The sequence below is a fragment of the Euleptes europaea genome, chromosome 2, assembly GCF_029931775.1.
Source record: "Euleptes europaea isolate rEulEur1 chromosome 2, rEulEur1.hap1, whole genome shotgun sequence".
Classification (NCBI taxonomy): domain Eukaryota; kingdom Metazoa; phylum Chordata; class Lepidosauria; order Squamata; family Sphaerodactylidae; genus Euleptes; species Euleptes europaea.
The window spans coordinates 43,871,200-43,890,855 of NC_079313.1; the positions used below are offsets into that span (position 1 = coordinate 43,871,200).

General features: G+C 42.0%; 1 protein-coding gene across 1 annotated transcript; it reads right to left on the minus strand.

Annotated features, from left to right (window-relative positions):
* On the minus strand, positions 1-18,612 carry GCLM (glutamate-cysteine ligase modifier subunit). The gene is made up of 7 exons (XM_056867714.1): positions 18,487-18,612; positions 11,128-11,193; positions 8,110-8,194; positions 5,354-5,410; positions 1,904-2,106; positions 841-955; positions 1-555 (listed from the first exon to the last, which is right to left on the minus strand). The coding sequence occupies exons 1-7, from the start codon at positions 18,610-18,612 to the stop codon at positions 383-385; spliced, it is 825 nt and encodes a 274-aa protein (XP_056723692.1). The 3' UTR covers positions 1-382.
* Between the last annotated feature and the right edge of the window lie 1,044 nt (positions 18,613-19,656).

Consider the following 19,656-nt stretch of genomic DNA (forward strand, 5'->3'; position numbering starts at 1 on the left):
ATAAGAAAAGGTATATTTTTCCTTACAAATAAAAAATATTTCAATTAAAATATAGGTAGTCAAAGATTTTTAGTTTATATTACTCATTAAAATATTTCAAATATTTTTATTTATATATCATATTGAAATTAACAAACTCCAGTAAAGTGAAAACAACTATTTGCCATTTGAGCAAGCTGGTCTCCATACAAAAGACATGTAAGAAAAGAAAGGAAACTGATGGATTGACTATGCTTGTCACATGGCTATACCGCTATACAATTTGAGTGTCACTGACCACTTGATAATAACACATTTGTCCTTTTGAATTTTCTCGTTTGCACCTTGGTGCAATGCCTTGTAGAGACAGGGTCTTTTCAGAAGCAGGCCACTGTCGAAAGTCTTAAGATGACGGTATTCTTCTCGCTTGCAAGATGTAGCCTTTGGATTTGATAATTCCTCTGCTCTTCACAATGACTGAATACCGCAGAAGCCACAGTGGAGTCCATTCGTGTACATGGCATTCTGGGATACTTTCCTGAAGAGCTCCTTGGAAGCTTGCTTCGCAAAGTAGCTCTAAAATTAAACAGGGAAATTAGAGGAGTCAGTAACAGATTTTGCTACCAGCATCCAAATGCCAATAATTCTTGTTCCAAATGACTAGAGAACAGAATGACGTTCATGTTGCACTTGAGCATTTGGCTGTCTTGTTCTTTAAGGCAGTTCCTCAACTGTTATTCTAACAGTTATGGCGATGCTAAACAGAATACTACAACTACTTCGCTTAAGATTTTCAGGGACCCTAAATATGGACCCTGTCTATCTGGTAAGGCAATTCCTCTGTTCTTATTATACTCTCACCTTTTGGATCATTATGAGTCAGCAACTGGATGTCAAATTCTTTTGCAAAGGCAGTCAGATCTGGTGGCATCACACAACAGGAAGCAAGGTTTACCTGGTTACTGCTTGGCTTCACCTTTAAAAAAAAGGAGAGAGAAAAAAGAAAGGGCAGCTTTCCTTCAGATAGAAAGGGCGTCATGGCATCTGTCAATTATATGCAGCCTTATGCGGAGTAACTCCAGTCCAACCCTACTGAAATTAATGGGCTTTGAGTGGAGATGTTAGGCATAGGGTTGCACTGTAAATGACCACACATTCATGATGAGAGCCGCTTCATGAGGACCCAAACACAATGGGGACCCAAACTAGCTTACATCATTTTCTTCTCCTCCGTTTTATCCCCACAACCACCCTGTGAGGTAGGTCAGGGCTGAAAATGAGTGGCAGACCCATGGTCACCCAGCCAGCTCTCATAGCAGAGCACGGATTCAAACCTGGGTATCCTAGATCCTAGCCCGACATTCCAAATAATGGTTTGCTGGAAAAGAGGTGTGTCTGTGTGTGTGTGTGTGTGTGGGGGGGGGGGAAACCACGAGCCCAAGCCCCAGGCATAAGAAGCAATTACGTCAATTTGCCATTACGTCAAAACAACTGATCAATCTCCCTGTGCCTCCCAACCCACTGATCAAATGAGCACGGAGGTACTGCTGTGGGGGCCTCTTTTCCGCTAGAGTGCCAAGTTGTTTTTTTCCTAGTTGAAGCTCTTTTTCTAGTGGGAAACTGGCCATGGAAGGGCACCCCCTTGGCATGGGAATTTCATGTCCATTTATAATCACACAAAAAACTCAGACAAATCTACTATATTTTACAGCCAACACAAAATGTGGCACAGGATGAAAATGTTTAACGATTCCGCTCTTTTGTTTTTCCAAGGCAAAATATACTTCCTGAATCTCACTTGGAAACAGGGCTTCTACATTAAATCTGTTTTTGAGAAGTTATTTAACTAAATGTAGTTAAGAAAGAAAACCAAAACCAAATTGTTGTTCTGGGGCTATTGCCATGAAAAGTGTTTGCCTCTTACCTGTGCCCACAAGAACAGCTCCTCCAGCATGGCTTTATCTAGATCAGAAGTCCCAATAGCAACAATCTTTTTGTTTTGAACTAAGTTTTCAAGCTCTGCCCAGTAAGGCTGTAAATACTCTAGCGAAAGATTTATTCCGTCTTCAGTTGGCGGAGGAGCGATAATCACAGAATCTAACTGGTCTACCCCAAGGGCAGAACATGCTGGTGGGAAAAGAAAGAAAGAGAGGTCTATCCTTAGGCAGAAAGGGAAAAAAAGAACAGGGTTTTAGAAACATGCACCCACTTGTCTCAGTTTCACATATTCTGAGCATCCATGCACCACCACAATATGTGTGTGTTAAGTGTTGTCAAGTCGCTTCCAACTCATGGCTACCCTATGAATCAATGTCCTCCAAAACATCTTATCTTTAACAGCCTTACTCAGCTCCTGCAAACTGAGGTCTGTGGCTTCCTTTATTGAGTCAAGCCATCTCTTCTTGGGTCTTCCTCTTTTCCTGCTGCCTTCAACTTTTCCTAGCATGATTGTCTTTTCCAGTGACTCTTGTCTTCTCATAATGTGACCAAAGTACAACAGCCTCAGTTTAGTCATTTTAGCTTCTAGGGTCAGTTCAGGCTTGATTTGATCTATAACCCACTGATTTGTTTTTTGACAGTCCACGGTATCTGTAACACTCTCCTCCAACACCACATTTCAAAGGAATCTACTTTCTTCCTATCAGCTTTCTTCATTATCCAGCTTTCACACCCATACACAGTCATAGAGAATTCTATGGCATGAATTAACTTGATCTTGGTGGCCAGTGACACATCCTGACACTTAAGAATCTGTTCTAGCTCCTTCATGGCTGCCCTGCCCAATCTCCTTCTGCTTTCTTGGCTGCAGTCTCCCTTTTGGTTGACAATTGGGCCAAGGAATAGAAAGTTTTGAACAATTTCAATTTCCTCATTGTCAACCTTAAAATTTAGTTATTCTCCTGTAGTCATTACTTTTGTCGTCTTGATGTTCAGCTGTAGTCCTGCTTTGGGACTTTCTCTTTTAATTTTCAGCAGTAGTCGTTTCAAGTCTTCACCATTTTCTGCCAGTAATGTAGTAGTATCATCAGCATATCTCAAATTGTTAATGTTCCTCCCCACAATTTTCACTCCACCTTCATCTAAATCTAATCCAGCTTTCACAGCTGTATGTTCTGCATACAGATTGAAGAGATAGGTTGATAAAAGAAATCCTTGTCTAACACCTTTTTATATGGACTTTTATAAAAATAAGCAAAACAAGGCTTTAAATTATAACAAATACTTTTGTAGCATTATCTGCAACTAACCACAGGTATTAAATGGAAACGGAGTATGTTGAATAGGCAGGAAGAACCACCCAATACAATTTCTTCTGAAGAGCTCAAGGAAGTGAATCTAATTCATTCTTCCCTCATTTTATCCTCACAACATTCCCTCATTTTATCCTCTGTGGTAGGCTAGGCTGAGAGAGTGACTGGCTCACGGTCACCCAGTGTGCTTCACTGCAGAGGGAGGATCTGAATTCAGCTCTCACCAGTCCTAATTCAACACTGACCACTACACTACATCAGAGCTAGTAAAGACCTCAATGGTTTAAGGACAGACAGTTCTGAGACCCAGGGAAAAGTCAGCCAAGGCTTACAAGAGGCATACTGCATCCGGTATACTCGGACTGGTGCAGTACCAACAGATTCAATTTTATTTTGCAAAATGTCTGAACTTCAGGCACATTCAGACCATATTCAAAGACTGCTATGAGAAAAATGAAAGCCTCATGCTCTAGGACTTCTTAGAAGAGGCTGATTTTCTGGACCCCTTTCAACCTAGCTTCAGGCCAGGATTTGGAACAGAGACTGCTTTGGTTGCTGACCTCTGTTGAGAACTGGACAGGGAGAATGTCACCCTGCTAGTTCTGCAGGATCTCTCAGCAGCATTTGATACTACCGACCATAGTATTCTATTGAGCCGCCTCTCAGTACTGGGACTAAGGGGGACCGTGTTGTGGTGGTTCGAGTCTTATTTTGGGAGGGGGGGTCAGTCTCAGAAATAGTACGGGGGAATTCCTGCTCTGCCCCATAGCTGTTGACCTGTAGGGTGCCACAGGGTTTCATGCTATTTAATATCTCTATGAAGCCTCTGAGAGAGTGGAGGTATGGGCTGCGACATCACCAATATGAGGATGATACCCAACTCTACCTTTCTTTTCCACCTATTCCCAAGGATACTACTGGTGTTCTGAACCGGTACTTGGAGTCAGTAATGGGCTGAATGAGGGTGAACAAGATGAAACTTAATCCTGACAAGACAGAGGTTCTCTGGGTTACTAGAAAGGCAGATCAGTGACTTCAGATCTCCCATCTTGTATGGGGTTATACTCCCCTTGAAAAGCCAGGTTCACAGCTTGGGAGTGCTGCTTGACACAGCAGTCACCTTAGAAAACCAGGTGGCTGGTGTGGCTCAGAGTGCGTTTGTCCAGCTCTGGCTGGTGTGTCAGCTGTGTCAGTTCCTGGGTTAGTCAGATCTAGCCACAGTGATCCATGCTCTAGTTATATCTAGACTGGACTACTGCAATGCGCTCTTCTTGTGGCTACCCTTGAAGAGTGTTCAGAAGCTGCATCTAGTGCAGAATGCTGTGGCTACACTGCTGGTCAGGGCCAGCTATCAGAAGCATATGTCCCCAATACTACAGCAATTACACTGGCTACCAATCTGCTCCCGAGCCCAGTTCAAGTTGTTGGTTTTGGCATTTAAAGTCCTACATAGTTTGGGACCACGGTATCTGAACTTCTCCCATGTGTTCCTGCCCAATATCAAAGCAAGATGCCCTCCTGACTGACCCACCAATTAAAGACACTTGTTTGGTGGGTGCACAAGAGAGGTCCTTTTTAGTGGCAGCCCCACAATTATCGGAACAACCTCCCCAAGGAGGTGAGCCTGGCCTCCTCACTGTCGATCTTTAGGAGACAACTGAACAGTTTTATTTAGGACTGCATTTGACTGATTTAACTTGGCATTTTAAACTGTGACTTTTGGGGGGTTTTGTAATTGCTGTTGTTATTGTGTTTTTATGATGTGTTTATAACATTTTGTTTATATTGTAAGCTGCCTTGAGTACTGCAACAGAGAAATGCAGCTAATGTTTTAACTAAATAAAATCATTTTTGTAAACTACTGTTGCACTGCATATTAAACTGCAAAGTCTGATTTTCCTGTCGCTGACAGCACTGTATTTAGTTCAACAGATTCTAAGGCAGATTCTAATGTTTTACTACACCATCAGTTCTAAGACAGCGATGAAAACAGATGAAAGGTTTAATAAATTTTGAAAATCTCATCTCTGAGAAAACATATGCTTTGAAGTTACAAAAGGCTTTACTAAGAACTGCAAAATAATATAAATCAGAAGCCGCTCAGGCTTCAGTCTGAAACTTACTCATATTGACTGCTTCTCTGATTGATGATGAATTTGATCCTGCAATAAACAGTTTTGCTGGAAAGGAAAAAACCAAAGTCAATAATGGAAGAAAACATTTATGGTTTGCCTTTTAAAAAATCACCACAAGATTGAGAGCCAGCATGTAGTGGTTAAGAGTGGTGGACTCTAATCTGGAGAACTGGGTTTGATTCCCCACTCCTCCACATGACCGGCAAACTCTAATCTGGTGATCCAGGTTGGTTTCCCCACTCCTACACATGAAGCTAATTGGGTGACCTTGGGCTAGTCACAGTTCTTTCTGAACTCTCTCAGCCCCATCTACCTCACAAGGTGTCTGTTGTGGGGAAAGGAAGGGAAGGAGATTCTAAGCCGGCTTGATTCTCCTTAAAAGGTAGAGAAAGTTGGCATATAAAAACCAACTCTTCTTCTTCCTCATCACTGCTTTCAGATTACATAAAGCCTACAATGGAACATGCAATGTGCTTCTTTTTGGAGACTGAACCAAGGTGCCTTCTTGCTATAAGATTCTTGTAAACAGATCTCTGGGCAACCATCCCATTAAGATGAAATCCATGCATGTAATTCTATAAATACTGGGAGATTTCAAAGGAATTCAGTTCAACAAAACATGCTGGCTCAAGTCCTTTCGGTGAACAGCAATTCCATTTTTATCCGAAATGAAAACATTTGCTGTTACGCCCAATGACAAGTAGCATGAGTTTTGCCTTAATCAGCCCATGCCTCTGATGACAGCCATCAGATATTGTACAACAGGCAGACACATTGATGGAACCCTGAAGCTGTATTATCAGCTCAGCTAAAACACTTGGTTCAGGACAGTTCAGTAACTTGTTGTTCAGGAAGTGTGTGGAGGATTATCAGCTGTACCTTCAGCAAGAAACCTCAGAGAAATCCAGCTCAATTTACTATTACATCTTTTAAACAGATATCCACACATGAATACATATATCTTCTCAAGGATATGTGCAGACATTCTACCAAAACAAAGCACTGAAGTGGTCTCAGAATGATGGAAAGGCCTACCAGAATTTACACCTTCACATTTAAGAACTCAAGAACTACCTTGTGGGAGGAGGTGAAAAGTTTATCTAGCCCAGTTTCCAACAAGAACTAGTCAGATGCTTCTGAAAAGTCATAAGCAGAGAATGAAGATGATTGGCCCTCCCGTTTGTCTCCTTCACTATGTTTTGAGGGTGGTGTCAGAAACTCTTGGGGGAAAGTTGTTAGAAAATCTGCCCTTCCTAAGCTTCTGCTGTTTGCTAAGCTTAATGCACTCTGCTAAATACAGGAATATCAGACTATAGATATTCCTACAAAAGTGAGCCAACAACATGATAATGCAATTGTGGAATTCAGATTAAACTGGCATTTCTCCCCTTCCCTCTACAGACCCCCCCTGACAAGAAACTTGTGTTGTTTAGCTGTTTCTTGGCCTTTCAAAAATTTGATTCAGGCTTTGAAATCTAGTCAAGTTACTGAAGGCTCCTCTCTGGGAAATTAATGTCACAATGACTTGCAGTTTCCAGAGAGATAAGGGATGAGATGGAGTCAGACATAGGTTCCCGTGAGATCATGGGTCTGGAAGCTTCGAGGCCTGAGACCAAGAGAAAGCTGCTTAATTATGAATATGTGTCAGCTGCAGAGGTATGTGGTCACATGTCTTAGCAACACACCTGAATTGGCCAAACAGGATCAGGCCCACTAAAGGCAGCCTAGCACAAAGCAAGACTATTCATTCTAGTTTGGTGCTTCTAGCCATCTTGTTGACTGTAGGCTGGCCCTTGTGTGACCGGAACACCTGCTTCTGGGATTTTGGACTTCTATATGGACTTTGTACCTTAGTCTGACCTGGTAACATCTGGGTCAGAGGACTAAAGCCTGAATAAGTAGTTTTATTATTTTCTTCCTTGCTTTGTATACTTTTGCACGTTTCTTTTAATAAGCATTAGTTATATTCTTGTGGTGATCTTTGGGTTTTGTGGTTTCAATCTAAACCCAGTACCTTGGCTTGTTTTGGTTACAGCTACCAAAGTAATTGTTTTTGGAACTCAACTTGCAAGTGCCCTACCATGCCGGGCTGACTTCTTAACTAATACCCAGTAGGGCTGTACATTTGGTCCCTTGGTCTCTCAGCTGAGGATTAGCTTAGAATGGCTGTTGGTGGTTTGTTACCCTGGGTAGTGAGGATTCACTCCCCAATACTGTGCATTTTGCTCTTGACCTTTACCCAAAGCCTTCTCGTGGGGCAAGGAGACTTTGATAACCCCCCACGTCATTCTTCAGTCTCCTATTCCCCTGGAGCAACATTTCGTGGAGATCAGTGGGCTGCAGTGGGAAGGAGAAAGCTGGAAATTTCAATGCTGCTATTGGAAAATGTAGCCTGGATCTAAACCTTTAACTGTACATCTCTTCTAACATAAGAAAAGCAATACCCCCAAATTGGTTTCAGTCAGTGACCTATTTATGTAGGCAGGATTTTAAGCTATAAAAACTGATCAATCAGATAATTGATTCGTAACAACTAGTTTTTACCTCTGACATGCTTGTACCTTTCAGTTATTTGCACAAGTTGTGTTATGCAGAACATTTTCATTTACTTGATTTTGTTAAACCTATTCAACATTTTCCATAAGGCCTCAGATAACAATGCCTTTCCAAATCAAAGATGCTTGACATTTAGATCAGGGATCACTCCCTCACATCTCTTGGGCCAAAGGCACCACTAAATTTACCTGAAACTTTCAACTCATCCCTTTCTTCAGGGTTGATCTTTTCTATTGCTTGAGCCAGAGTACATTCAAGGATTTTTGGCATCTCCTGCAAATAAATGCATGTCAGTAAAGGGAAGCTGACTGGTAGTAGCAAACAATCTACTTTAACATGCCATTTCTTGAGAGAGAGAGAGAGAGAAAGAGAGAAAAGCAGCGTTTAGCTTCACAGAGTTTGCGTTTCCACTTATTTAAAAACAGCGCTGTCAAACCTGAAATTGTTTGGTCGTTCATTGAACAGTTTACTCAACTAGGAAGCATGCAGACATTATTTAACGTTTGTAGCCAAACTGATATAAAATGAGAACGTAAGGCACAACCTAACCAGAACTGCAGGGGAAAAGCTCAAGTCAAGAGACATTTTTTAAGAAGTCGGTGGCTACAGGTGCTTTCATTAGCCAAAAAAAAAAAAAAAAAAAACGCTGCTTGAAACTAGTTCCTCCCTTGCCCAATGGTGCTGCATCCTCTACCCCCAGTGGGAGAAGTGAACCAAGTTCCTTCTAGCCAGGTTGCTCAAGCGGAAACTGGAGGAACCACTTACCTTCTCAGACTCCCAGCCGCAGACTCCATTGCTCACTTTCCCTAGCAGGAGGCACAGAAAACCATTGCATTGGGCAAGGAAAGGAACAAGAGTGGATGGCCAAGATGGACAGACCTTTGATTTTCTGGTGTGCCTGCCTGGTTTTTTAAAGTTGACTTGTCAACAAAGCCATAACAACGGAAACAGGTATCTTAAATATTCTACATTTTTATTTAAAGAAAACATCATGAGAATGACTGAGTTCCACATATCAGTTTGAATAAACAAGGCCAGTTCTTTTGCTGAAGACATCTGATCCAAGTCTACTGCACATGGCCACAGCAAACACCCTAGGAACCAAATCATGGACTAGCCTCCTTCTCCTTATGGCCTCAACACATTTCAGCCATTTTGTGCAGCTACATCAATAACTTTACAAAGCAGTGAAAAGATGGGATCCACAACATGCTTTCAAACAGTACTGAGAAGGGCTGTCACATTCAGGTGTCAAGCTGGGCTCTATCTGAAGCCAAGTAATTTTGTAGGTCTTGCTGCCTGAAAGATGTTCTGTTTGAAGGCAGAATATCTTGCTTACTTCAGCCTAGATGAAGACACTGAGCACAACTGCATGTAGAGCACAAAAAAAAGACCCCCCAGAGTACTCTCCCAAACCAGACCTTGATCTGGCTGATGAATCTCTGCATTAATCTGCATTACTCACAAAGATACCATTTGTGATATTCTGCATCTTTAGGGAGCAGTTTATATGCACTCATTCTGATTTTGCAGGTGTGGCAACCCTTTTTCAGACCACTGTGATCACTCAAATATTGGTGACCATACAGCTTCCACTGCAAGGAACAAGTTCCCACAAAATATGCCTCTATGAGAGTGTGGTTCAGTTGCAAGCCCAGTAAATCCCTGTATGTTCTCAATAAGCTCAAAGCGTCACCACCCCAAGTGAAGCCAATCCCCAAGTCTGACTACGTCTTGCACTTCTTCCTTCAACATTTGCTGTGGAGTGATAGGCAAATCCTCAAAACACACAGATACACCCTGACATTGCATAATCATTGCAGACTTTCATTACTATGCAGTATTTTTTTCAGTGGTATGCCATAACAGTTTAGATTTGTCCCAACAAGTATCAAGTGATCCTTTCAAAGACGTTATGCTGAAGCCAGCCTATTATGAGAAATGCAAATAGGTTAAGCTCCAAGAAACCCATCCATCTTTCCAGTAACTCATTCCATAATGTTTTGCCAGAGTGAATTCTAATATTAATTAATGTATTTAATGGGGCCCCACACCACCAGGCTTGATGTCACCAACAGAGGCTTATACTGATTTTGCAAGCAGAGTATAAAATGACTTTCTCACCTGCAATGATTTGATTCAAAAAGACGGTCAGATAAAAACATTACAAGAACTACAAGGTGAAAACATTAAGATTTCATGGTTTACTTACTGCTAGATTCTGTGCCGCTGCAATTGACATATGGAGGGCTGTGATAACCAGCAGTTTTGAAAATGAAGGCAAACAGTTATATTATATGTGCTTTCCTTTTCTTACCAAGTGGTTCATTCATTTTACTAACTAATGAACCATCATGTTTTATTCAGATGTTTTTTTAGACGACTGTAAATTGGTAACTTACCTATTTTATTTGTGCTGGTCATTGACTGTAATAAAATTTCTATTCTATGGTTTACTTACCATCAAGTAATACATGCTTTAAAAACTGATTATGTATCAGAAGCAAAACAGAGGAAACTAACGGATTTTGAGGAAATGATCACCATTAGTTGGGAGTAGAATTTGGGCTGACACCAAAGACCACTAGTGAACAAACTGGACTAGAAAACAAATTCAATTTGAGGATTATAAATTGAATAACACTGGGTTGTAAACCTGCGGATTACAAATTGGAAGAAAATAAACCAAACATGTGGATTACAAATCAAATAACTTTGGGTCATAAGCCTGTGGATTATAAAAGGATTCGGCCGCTGTGAAATATCAAACATATGGATTATAAATCAAACGTAAAGACTAAGAAACAAACAGGGGAGATAACAGAAGATAACTTGGGCAATAATAAATAAGTGTAGAATATGGTATAGTAAGATGATAGTTTTAGTCAACATAAATAAGTAAAAGAAGAGTCTTGTCATACTTTATCGGAGGTTTATTAGCATCAATATCAATAAGCAGAGTATATATAAAGGTATTTTTGGGTCTGAGTATACAGAGTCAAATAGAACAACATGTAACCATGGTAGAAAGCTATATATGATGAATAATGGGGGTTCAAGAACACTGAAGATGGGGTTCTCGTGAGACACTGATGTAAACCCCCTTTGTTTTCCCTTCCCCCCTTATCTTTTGTATCCCTAAAACCCTCAAATAAAATTTTAAAAAAATTAATGTATTTGCAAGGAGATGGAATAGGATCGCTTACTTGTATTAGATCAAGGCTGATCTTTGAACTCCATTCGTTTAAGGTTTTCTTAATGCAATCTCGCAGCTGTAAAGGAACATTTTAATTTTTAGCACCACTTTGTTTTTGTTATGCAATACATTTTGACAGATCCATAATTTCAAACAGCTGCCTGTATCCTCCCCCTTAACTCAAGAAAATCCGAAGTCTTCCTCGAAGTGAAGGAGACTTCCTCCAACTTAAGTCGCTCTCCCACTGGAGGAAGGGTCATTTGTTGGAAGAGGGCTCCTTAGGCTGGAGGAAGGCCACAAACTACTTAGCAGTAGGATTCATGCCACAGTATCCAAGAGGCATATGGGGTTGCTAACAGAGTACCAACAATGCACATTATTGTGTGAAGCAACAGATTTTTTTCCCCCAAAACACAAATATAAAAGGAGATATGCAACTTTTAAAGCATTCTTCCTATTAGTAAAGTGGAAATCTAGGGCTCATTTGCTCCACAAAATCCCAACAGGCATATCTTCTGCCGCTGGGGGCAGGTGAGAGCAGATGATGCCTCAGAGATCCCGTAGGCAGACTCGACAAAGCACTAGAAAAACAGACATATATTCTTTGGTCTCTGGTCCTTGAAGGCTTTCATCCCTTTAACCCAGTTGTGATGGATTTCCTGGGGGCTAGCCACCACCCCACAGAAATTTGCCCTCTTATCACAATAACATTTCCCATCTACTCCACTTCATCAGGATTCCTAGTGGGAAATTAAAGAGAGAAAAGCACTTAAAGGGGATAGGGTCTCGGCCTGGATATAAATCCTGGATTGATAACTGAGGTGACAGATGGTTTCTTTTTAAGAAGTGAACAAGAACAAAGTTTATCTCAGGGGGAAAAAATAGGTAAACATTAACACCGATCCGGGAGTTGGATTAGGTTTTACACAATACACGCTCTCAGGCAGGTGTATAACACGTCAACACAACTTTCTCCTGCAACTTAGTTACACACTAGATCCAGCAGAATACTGCTGACCTACTTTAACACCTCAGTACTCAGTTCCCTTCATGTGTGTGTGTGTGTGTTAAGTGCCGTCAAGTCGCTTCCGACTCATGGCGACCCTATGAATGGAAGTCCTCCAAAATGTCCTATCTTTGACAGCCTTGCTCAGATCTTGCAAATTGAAGGCTGTGTTCCCTTCATAAGGAAACTTAATCAAAGCTCTGATATCCCTTCACATCTTTACTTCACACTTCGCAGAGGATTCTGGGACATGTCTATAGTGCACCATCAGATCATACTGGGCGTTGACAAAGCCAGTTTGCTTGAGCTCAATCACTCTGCTTGAGCTCATATGTCCTAGAACACATCCTATACCACCACCTTACAGCTGTGCAGGAGAGAGGAAAACTATCTAGCTATGGGCAAGCTAGATCTCAGGGAAACCCATCTACCATTCCTGCCCTTCTCATTAAGAAACTCATTATAAACTTACAGGGAACCCCAGAGTTCAGTGAATTGCAGCTTGAAAACCACTGCATTAGAAATAAAGTACTTGGCTATACGACTACAAAAAGGATGTGAAAGCAGGAACTTTTGCCTCTGGTAAGTGAAGCACAGGGAACGGCTGGGTGAACACGTTTCATACATGTCAGGAAAATTATGGGATAGGTCCCTCCAGTAAAAGTCAACATAAGAAATTCTTTAAGTACATTAGGAGTAGGAAACCAGCTAGGGAAGCGGTTGGACCACTGGATGACAATGGGACTAAAGGAACATTAAGGGAGGATAAAGTGATGGCTGAGAAACTAAATGAATTCTTCTCATCTGTCTTCACTGTTGAAGACATAGGGCAGCTACCTTCTCCTGAACAGAGGTTTTGGGGAGGGGAGAATGAGGAACTGGGGCAAATCGTAGTAACAAGGCAGAAAGTCATAGAACGTCTTGACAAACTGCAAACTAACAAGTCACGGACCAGATGGTATTCATCCAAGAGTTTTTCAAGAACTCAAATGGGAAATTGCTGAACTCCTAACAATCATATGTAACATGTCCCTTAGATCAACCTCTGTACCACAGGACTGGAGAATGGCCAATGTAACACACCCATTTATACAAAAGGTTCTGGGGGGGACCCAGGAAATTACAAGCCAGTTCGCTTAACGTCTGTTCCAGGTAAATTAATGGAAAGCATTTTTAAAGATAGAATTGACAAGCATACAAAAGGGCAAGCCCTGCTGAGCAAAACCCAACATGACTTCTGCAAAGGTAGGTCCTATCTCACTAACCTTTTAGAATTTTTTGAAAGTGACAATAAGCATGTGGACAGGAATGAGCCTGTGGACATTGTCAAAAGCCTTTTGGAAATCCAAATACACAAAGTCCCCCACCAAAGATTGCTAAGCAAACTTGGGATAAGAGGACAAATCCTCTTATGGATTGAGAGCTGTCTGAAAAATAGGAAGCAGAGAGTAGGTATCAATGGTCAGTTCTCACTATGGAAGGATGTGAGCAGTGGGGTCCCCCAGGGATCTGTGTTGGGACCGGTGCTTTTCAACCTGTTCATCAATGAGCAGGAGTTGGGGGTGAACAGCAAGGTGGCCAAGTTTGCAGATGACACCAAATTATTTAGGGTGGTTAAAACAAAATCGGACTGTGAAGAGCTCCAAAGGATCTCTACAAACAGGAAGAATGGATATTAAAATGGCAAATGAGATTCAATGTGAGCAAATGTAAAGTGATGCATATTGGGGCAAAAAATCCCAACTTCACATATACACTGATGGGATCTGTGCTGCCAGCGACAAACCAAGAAAGGGATCTTGGGGTGGTAGTAGATCGCGCGATGAAGATGTCAACCAGTGTGCGGCTGCTGTGAAAAAGGAAAATTCCATGCCAGCCATAATTAGACAAGGAATAGAGAATAAAACTGCTGCTATCATACTGTCCTTGTACAAATCTATCATGGTGAGACCACACTTGGAATACTGTGTACAGTTCTAGTCACCACACCTTAAAAGGATATTGCAGAGCTTGAGAAGGTACAGAAAAGAGCAACCAAAATTATCAGGGGACTAGAGCAACTGCCCTATGAGGAGTGGTTAAAACACTTAGGGCTGTTTAGGTTCGAAAGAAGGCGGTTAAGGGGAGACATGATAGAGGTCTATAAAATTATGCATGGTATGAGAGAGTGGACTGGGAGAAGTTTTTCTCCCTCTCTCATAATACTAGAACGCTTGGTCATCTGCTGAAGCTGGAGGGTGAGAGATTCAAAACAGATAAAAGGAAGTATTTTTTCACATACTACATAGTTAAAATTGTGGAATTCCCTGCCCCAGGATATGGTGATGGCTGCCAACTTGGAAGGCTTTAAGAGGGGAGTAAACATGTTCATGGAGAAGAGGGGTATTCATGGCTACTAGTTAAAATGGATACTAGTCATGATGCATACCTATTCTCTCCAGGATCAGAGGAGCATGCCTATTATCTTAGGTGCTATGAAACACAGGCAGGATGGTGCTGCTGCAGTTGTCTTGTTTGTGGGCTTCCTAGAGGCACCTGGTTGGCCACTGTGTGAACAGACTGCTGGACTTGATGGACCATGGCCTTTCTTATGTTTTAAGTTCTTACATCTCAGCTTTGTTAACAAGTGTTTATTCTTTATTCACAACAAGCTTATCCTTAAGGCCTCATTCACTCATGACAAGACTGAGGTGGAACGTATAAGAACATAAAGTGTGTAAGAATATAAAGTTACATAAATGCTGTTCTGTTGTGAGCAACATTACAGCTTGGATCCCATGTAAGTTCCACAGATGGAGGGGGTGATTTTTCATGATTCCCACCTCAATGACAGATCTCTAACTATTCCTGAGGGGTCCCACATTCTCCAGGAACAGTATGGAGGGCAGATTCTTGGCTGCAGCAGCAAGTGGAGAAATGCTCTGAGTATGGAAATCCTTCAATTTGTGGAAATTTTAGGTGGGATCCAAGTCATTATATATATTTTACATATCATCTCTACAAATTTTGAAAACATGCTATGCTTACTAGATGCTTGCTTCAATAGAAGACAGTATCAAGGGAGATGGAGGAGGAAGTGGAGGAGGAAGTGCAGGTGGGACAAGGAAATGGGAGTATGACATTTTCTTCTCTTTATCATGTTGTCTATGTTTTTTTAAAAAACATTAAAAAATTTCTTTTATAGCTTGTTCTCATAAACCCTTGGTTATGGATATGTTGGATAGTCCATATGCATTTTTGGTGAGCTACACTTGCAACAACCAAACAGCTGTTTAAAATTACAAATGATATAAGAAGCCATTCTCCAAGATGTCAGTTGTAAAGGAACACCGGTCTTCCTTTTGCATTGAAGCTTTTTTTAGTTACTTTTCCAGGCTATTGGATAGCTGTCAAACATAACTTTATTGGCAGTTGGGGCCTAACAGGTCAGCCCCAATCCTCATGGTCTATGTGCTAAAGCTAGGCAAGTTACCGAAACGTATGAACTGAACCTCATATGTAGAAAAAAACATTGACAAAGCACTGCTTACCCTAAGTACTAGAACTCCCATTTTCTGAGTCCCACAAAACAACTAGCCGCGATATTGTTGCACACCAATAGTGATTATGGGTCAGAAAAAGTGTTATGAACTCCATCGCCTTCTGACCTTCAGGCACTTCCTTTTCTTATAGCTTCTGGGGAATTTTGTCATTTGCTGGTGGTTTCTTTCATTGTTTGAACTGCTGAGTATCTAGGAAGAGGGTTTTCATGAATATATTGTATTGCTAGCTGAGGACAGTGGTTGTTGTGTTCATCTCGTTGTTGGAGACACCATTTTTTATATGTTTTTATGATTGGCAGCCATTTTGTGGAATAAAAAAGGGATTACACACTCTACATTACGAGTGGTAGGTGTGACAATTTTATTTTTTATTCACAACACTGAATGAGCACACCTGGCAAGCAGTTGTAGGCATACTTGTGAAAGGTTTCAGAAAAGACAGCTCCCTGTGCGGCACCTAAATGTAAAGCTAGCAAAATCCTAATATCTAAGATGACAATAACTACTTTAGACTATCACAGCCACAGCTGTTACAGTGTTATGTTATAATATTTTGCTTTAAGACATGCAAAGAAGAAATGATTTCCTTGCTATGAGCACCTGAGCAGCCTTTAAAGACATTTAATTAGCCATGAGAAAATTATTATATTGAAATGGCCACTTTTACTGTGCCATTTTAAAGAGAAGGCTGATCCTCAACACAGCGCCTTAACTGTGTTCGCTGCCTGTCCTACAGGCCTGGAGACGTAATACAAGCTTATACTGGAATTAAAACAAGATTCCATACTGTAATTACAAGAAGGGTGAGGCAAGCGAACTTTGTACATACAGGCGGTGGCACAGTTCTAGGCGCTCAAATTTCAATGCCAAACTAGAGGCATATTTAGCTAACAACTTTGGGGGCAACAAGGCAGATTCCCTGCATAAACCTTTGTCACTTCCACCTAATCGCTTGAAGGAACACCTCTAAGGCATGTCTGCTTGACAATCTTGCAGCATTGCTAGCTGAAGTTGCTGACCATGAAATCATAATTGGGACAGCTGAGCAGCACAAAATGCTTAACTTTGACAGCTGTCCTTAAAAGGAAAAAATATAGCAGTATAAGTCAAAGTGCCCTGACCTGGATGGCCCAGGCTAGCCTGATCTCGTCAGATCTCAGAAGCTAAGCAGGGTCGGCCCTGGTTAGTATTTGGATGGGAGACCACCAAGGAAAACCAGCGTTGCTGTGCAGAGGAAGGCACTGGCAAACCACCTCTGTTAGTCTCCTGCCATGAAAACCCCAAAAGGGATCGCCATAAGTCGGCTGCGACTTGAAGGCAATTTACACACGTAAGTCAAAGTGGACACAAATTACCTTACATATCTTCTAACTTTGCTATCTCCTTTGCCATTAGTTCTCTTTTGTGGTTTACTTTCAAATACATGCCGGAAGAAACACTGGAAGGAAACACTACTGTGCCGTCTATTTTTAAAAAGGTGATGTCTACAGATTTTAAAGTGATCTCTAGTCAAACTTTCTTCATGGTGGCTTTTGAAAAATTGTTCAGAAAGAAGGACATTAACGGATGACAACATGTCTTAAAAATGGCAGCTTTCTTTCCAAACGATAAAACATGAGGGAACTATTATACAACAATAGAAAAAAAATACTTTGAAGTAGTGAAACTATAACTAATCTCAGGTTCCAGCCTTCACCTGAACCTCCCCAAAGTGGTAATAATTTCCAGAGGGCTAGCCATGTTAGCCTGTTGGAGCAAAAATAAAACAGGATCGATGAACTAGAGTCTCTTTCGTCTGCAAAGTAGTAATTGAAAGACACATCTGTTCACATACAACCAATTCTAGTGGGAAATAAACTTGCAGTCGATTTCCAAAACTCCCCCTCTTCACAGCTGTAACCAACGTTTTATTACAACATTTTGGATTTTCCATCTTATTTTTACGACATCACTGTAATTTAGGTAGATCGCATTGTGGATTTTTTTAAATGGAAAAAACCAACGTTATGATAAATGCCACAAACAAACTGGGGGAAAACTTGCCACTATAACACGAGTTTGCTATAGAGCAGTGGGTTCCCAACCTGGGATCTGGGGACCGCTGGGGTGTGAGCGCGCAGAATTATTGCAAGGGGTCCATGAAACCAGATGTGCACAAAGCAGTGTCATTTTGATCTTTTTTCTCATTATCTATTTTCTCCATCAGCAGATTCTAACAGGACAGTCACTATCGTATGGGGGGGTCTGCAAAAGGTTAAGAAGGGGTTCTCAAACTTGAAAAGGTTGGGAACCACTGCCATAGAGCATACAAATAAGTAGCTGCCAACCCCATCCCAGTCATCATGAAGAGGGCGAAATCTGTCACCTGGCCACACTAAACCAAGTTTTATGGTGAGGAGGATGACAGGGAAAGCAGAGACATCTCTTTATTATTATTATTATTATTATTAAAAATTTTAAAAATAGAGAACTGCATAATAAGAATGATATATCTATAAAAAGGTTAAAAAAAAGATTCAAAATACAATCACTAAATTCTTATTACAATCATCTTACCCATTTTGTTCCCACCTCCCTCCACCAGTGTACCCTTAATAGCAGAGACCGTCTCTGGCCGCACTTTTGTTTTCTTTTTTTTTTTTGTATGTTTTATTATATAAAATCAATTAAAAAATTTAAAAAGAAAAAAAGAAAGAAAGAAAATAGCAGTGACGTCTCTGGCCGCACTTGGCTTTGACCTTTGGGCTCCCGCCTGAAAGCCAACACACAGCACAATCTGGCTAAAGGTGTTGGTTTTTTCCGGCCCCACCTGCCGGCTCACCTCTTCGCTGGGGGTCGCCGGGCACTTCTTCCGCAGGCGGCCCCAGTTGAGCAGGTTGCCCGTCTGCAAGTTGAGCATGGCCGCCTGCCCCAGCAGGGCGCCGGCGCTGCCGCTCTCGGTCCCCATGCAAAGGCTGCAGGCGAGCAGGCGGCGGCTCCTGGGCTGAAAAGGCTCGCGGCAGGCGGCGCGCCGGACTCGCCTCTTAGAGGGCGGCGATGACTCAGCAGAAAGCAAAAGTGCTTTGTCACCGTTCGGGGTCACGTGGCGCGGGGGGGCCAATACAAGAACGTGCGCGGGGAGACAGAAGCGGGGGCCGGAGAGGGAGAAAGGAACGACGTCCTCTCTCGCTCCCTCTCTGCCAGCCGCGCTGCTGGGAGTGCAGCGCGGCGCCCAACAACCCTCTCGTCCAATCCCCGCCTCAGAACCCTCCGCGTAGCACAAAGGCTTGCGGCGACTGCGCACGCGCGGCTCTCCGGAGCTGCGCGGCGAACTGGTTTTGCCCGATCTGCTGAGAGCCCCGCTGTCTTTTGAACAGCGCCCTCTGCCGGCTCTCGAGTACTTGAGTCGCGTGTATTTTATTTTTTTTAATTCTAGGACCATAAACTCCCGTGGTTTAGAGATTGAATATGTTTGCAACACTCAGCTCAGTTTTCATAACAAGGATCAGTCCCTGGCCACAAGGAGGCTGAACTCCACCTTTTCTGGGCTTGGAACAGCATGCCTCCTTCCCTCCCCTTGCCATCCCACTATACCAAACACATCAACTTTCCAATTTGGGGGGGGGGGGGCTGGGGCTGGGCAAGAGATTATACTTTTGCAAAAAACAGTGGCATGCCTTACAGACACTCCAGAACAATATATTTTGGTAGAAAAGGGCAAGAGTCCAGCAGCACCTTAAAGACTAACAAAAATATTTTTTGGTAGGGTGTGAGCTTTCGTGAGCCACAGCTCACTTCTTCAGATACTGGTATCTGAAGAAGTGAGCTGTGGCTCACGAAAGCTCATACCCTACCAGAAAATATTTTTGTACTGGTATCTGAAGAAGTGAGCTGTGGCTCACGAAAGCTCACACCCTACCAGAAAATATTTTTGTTCGTCTTTAAGGTGCTACTGGACTCTTGCCCTTTTCTACTACTACAGACAGACTAACACGGCTACCCACTGTGAAAT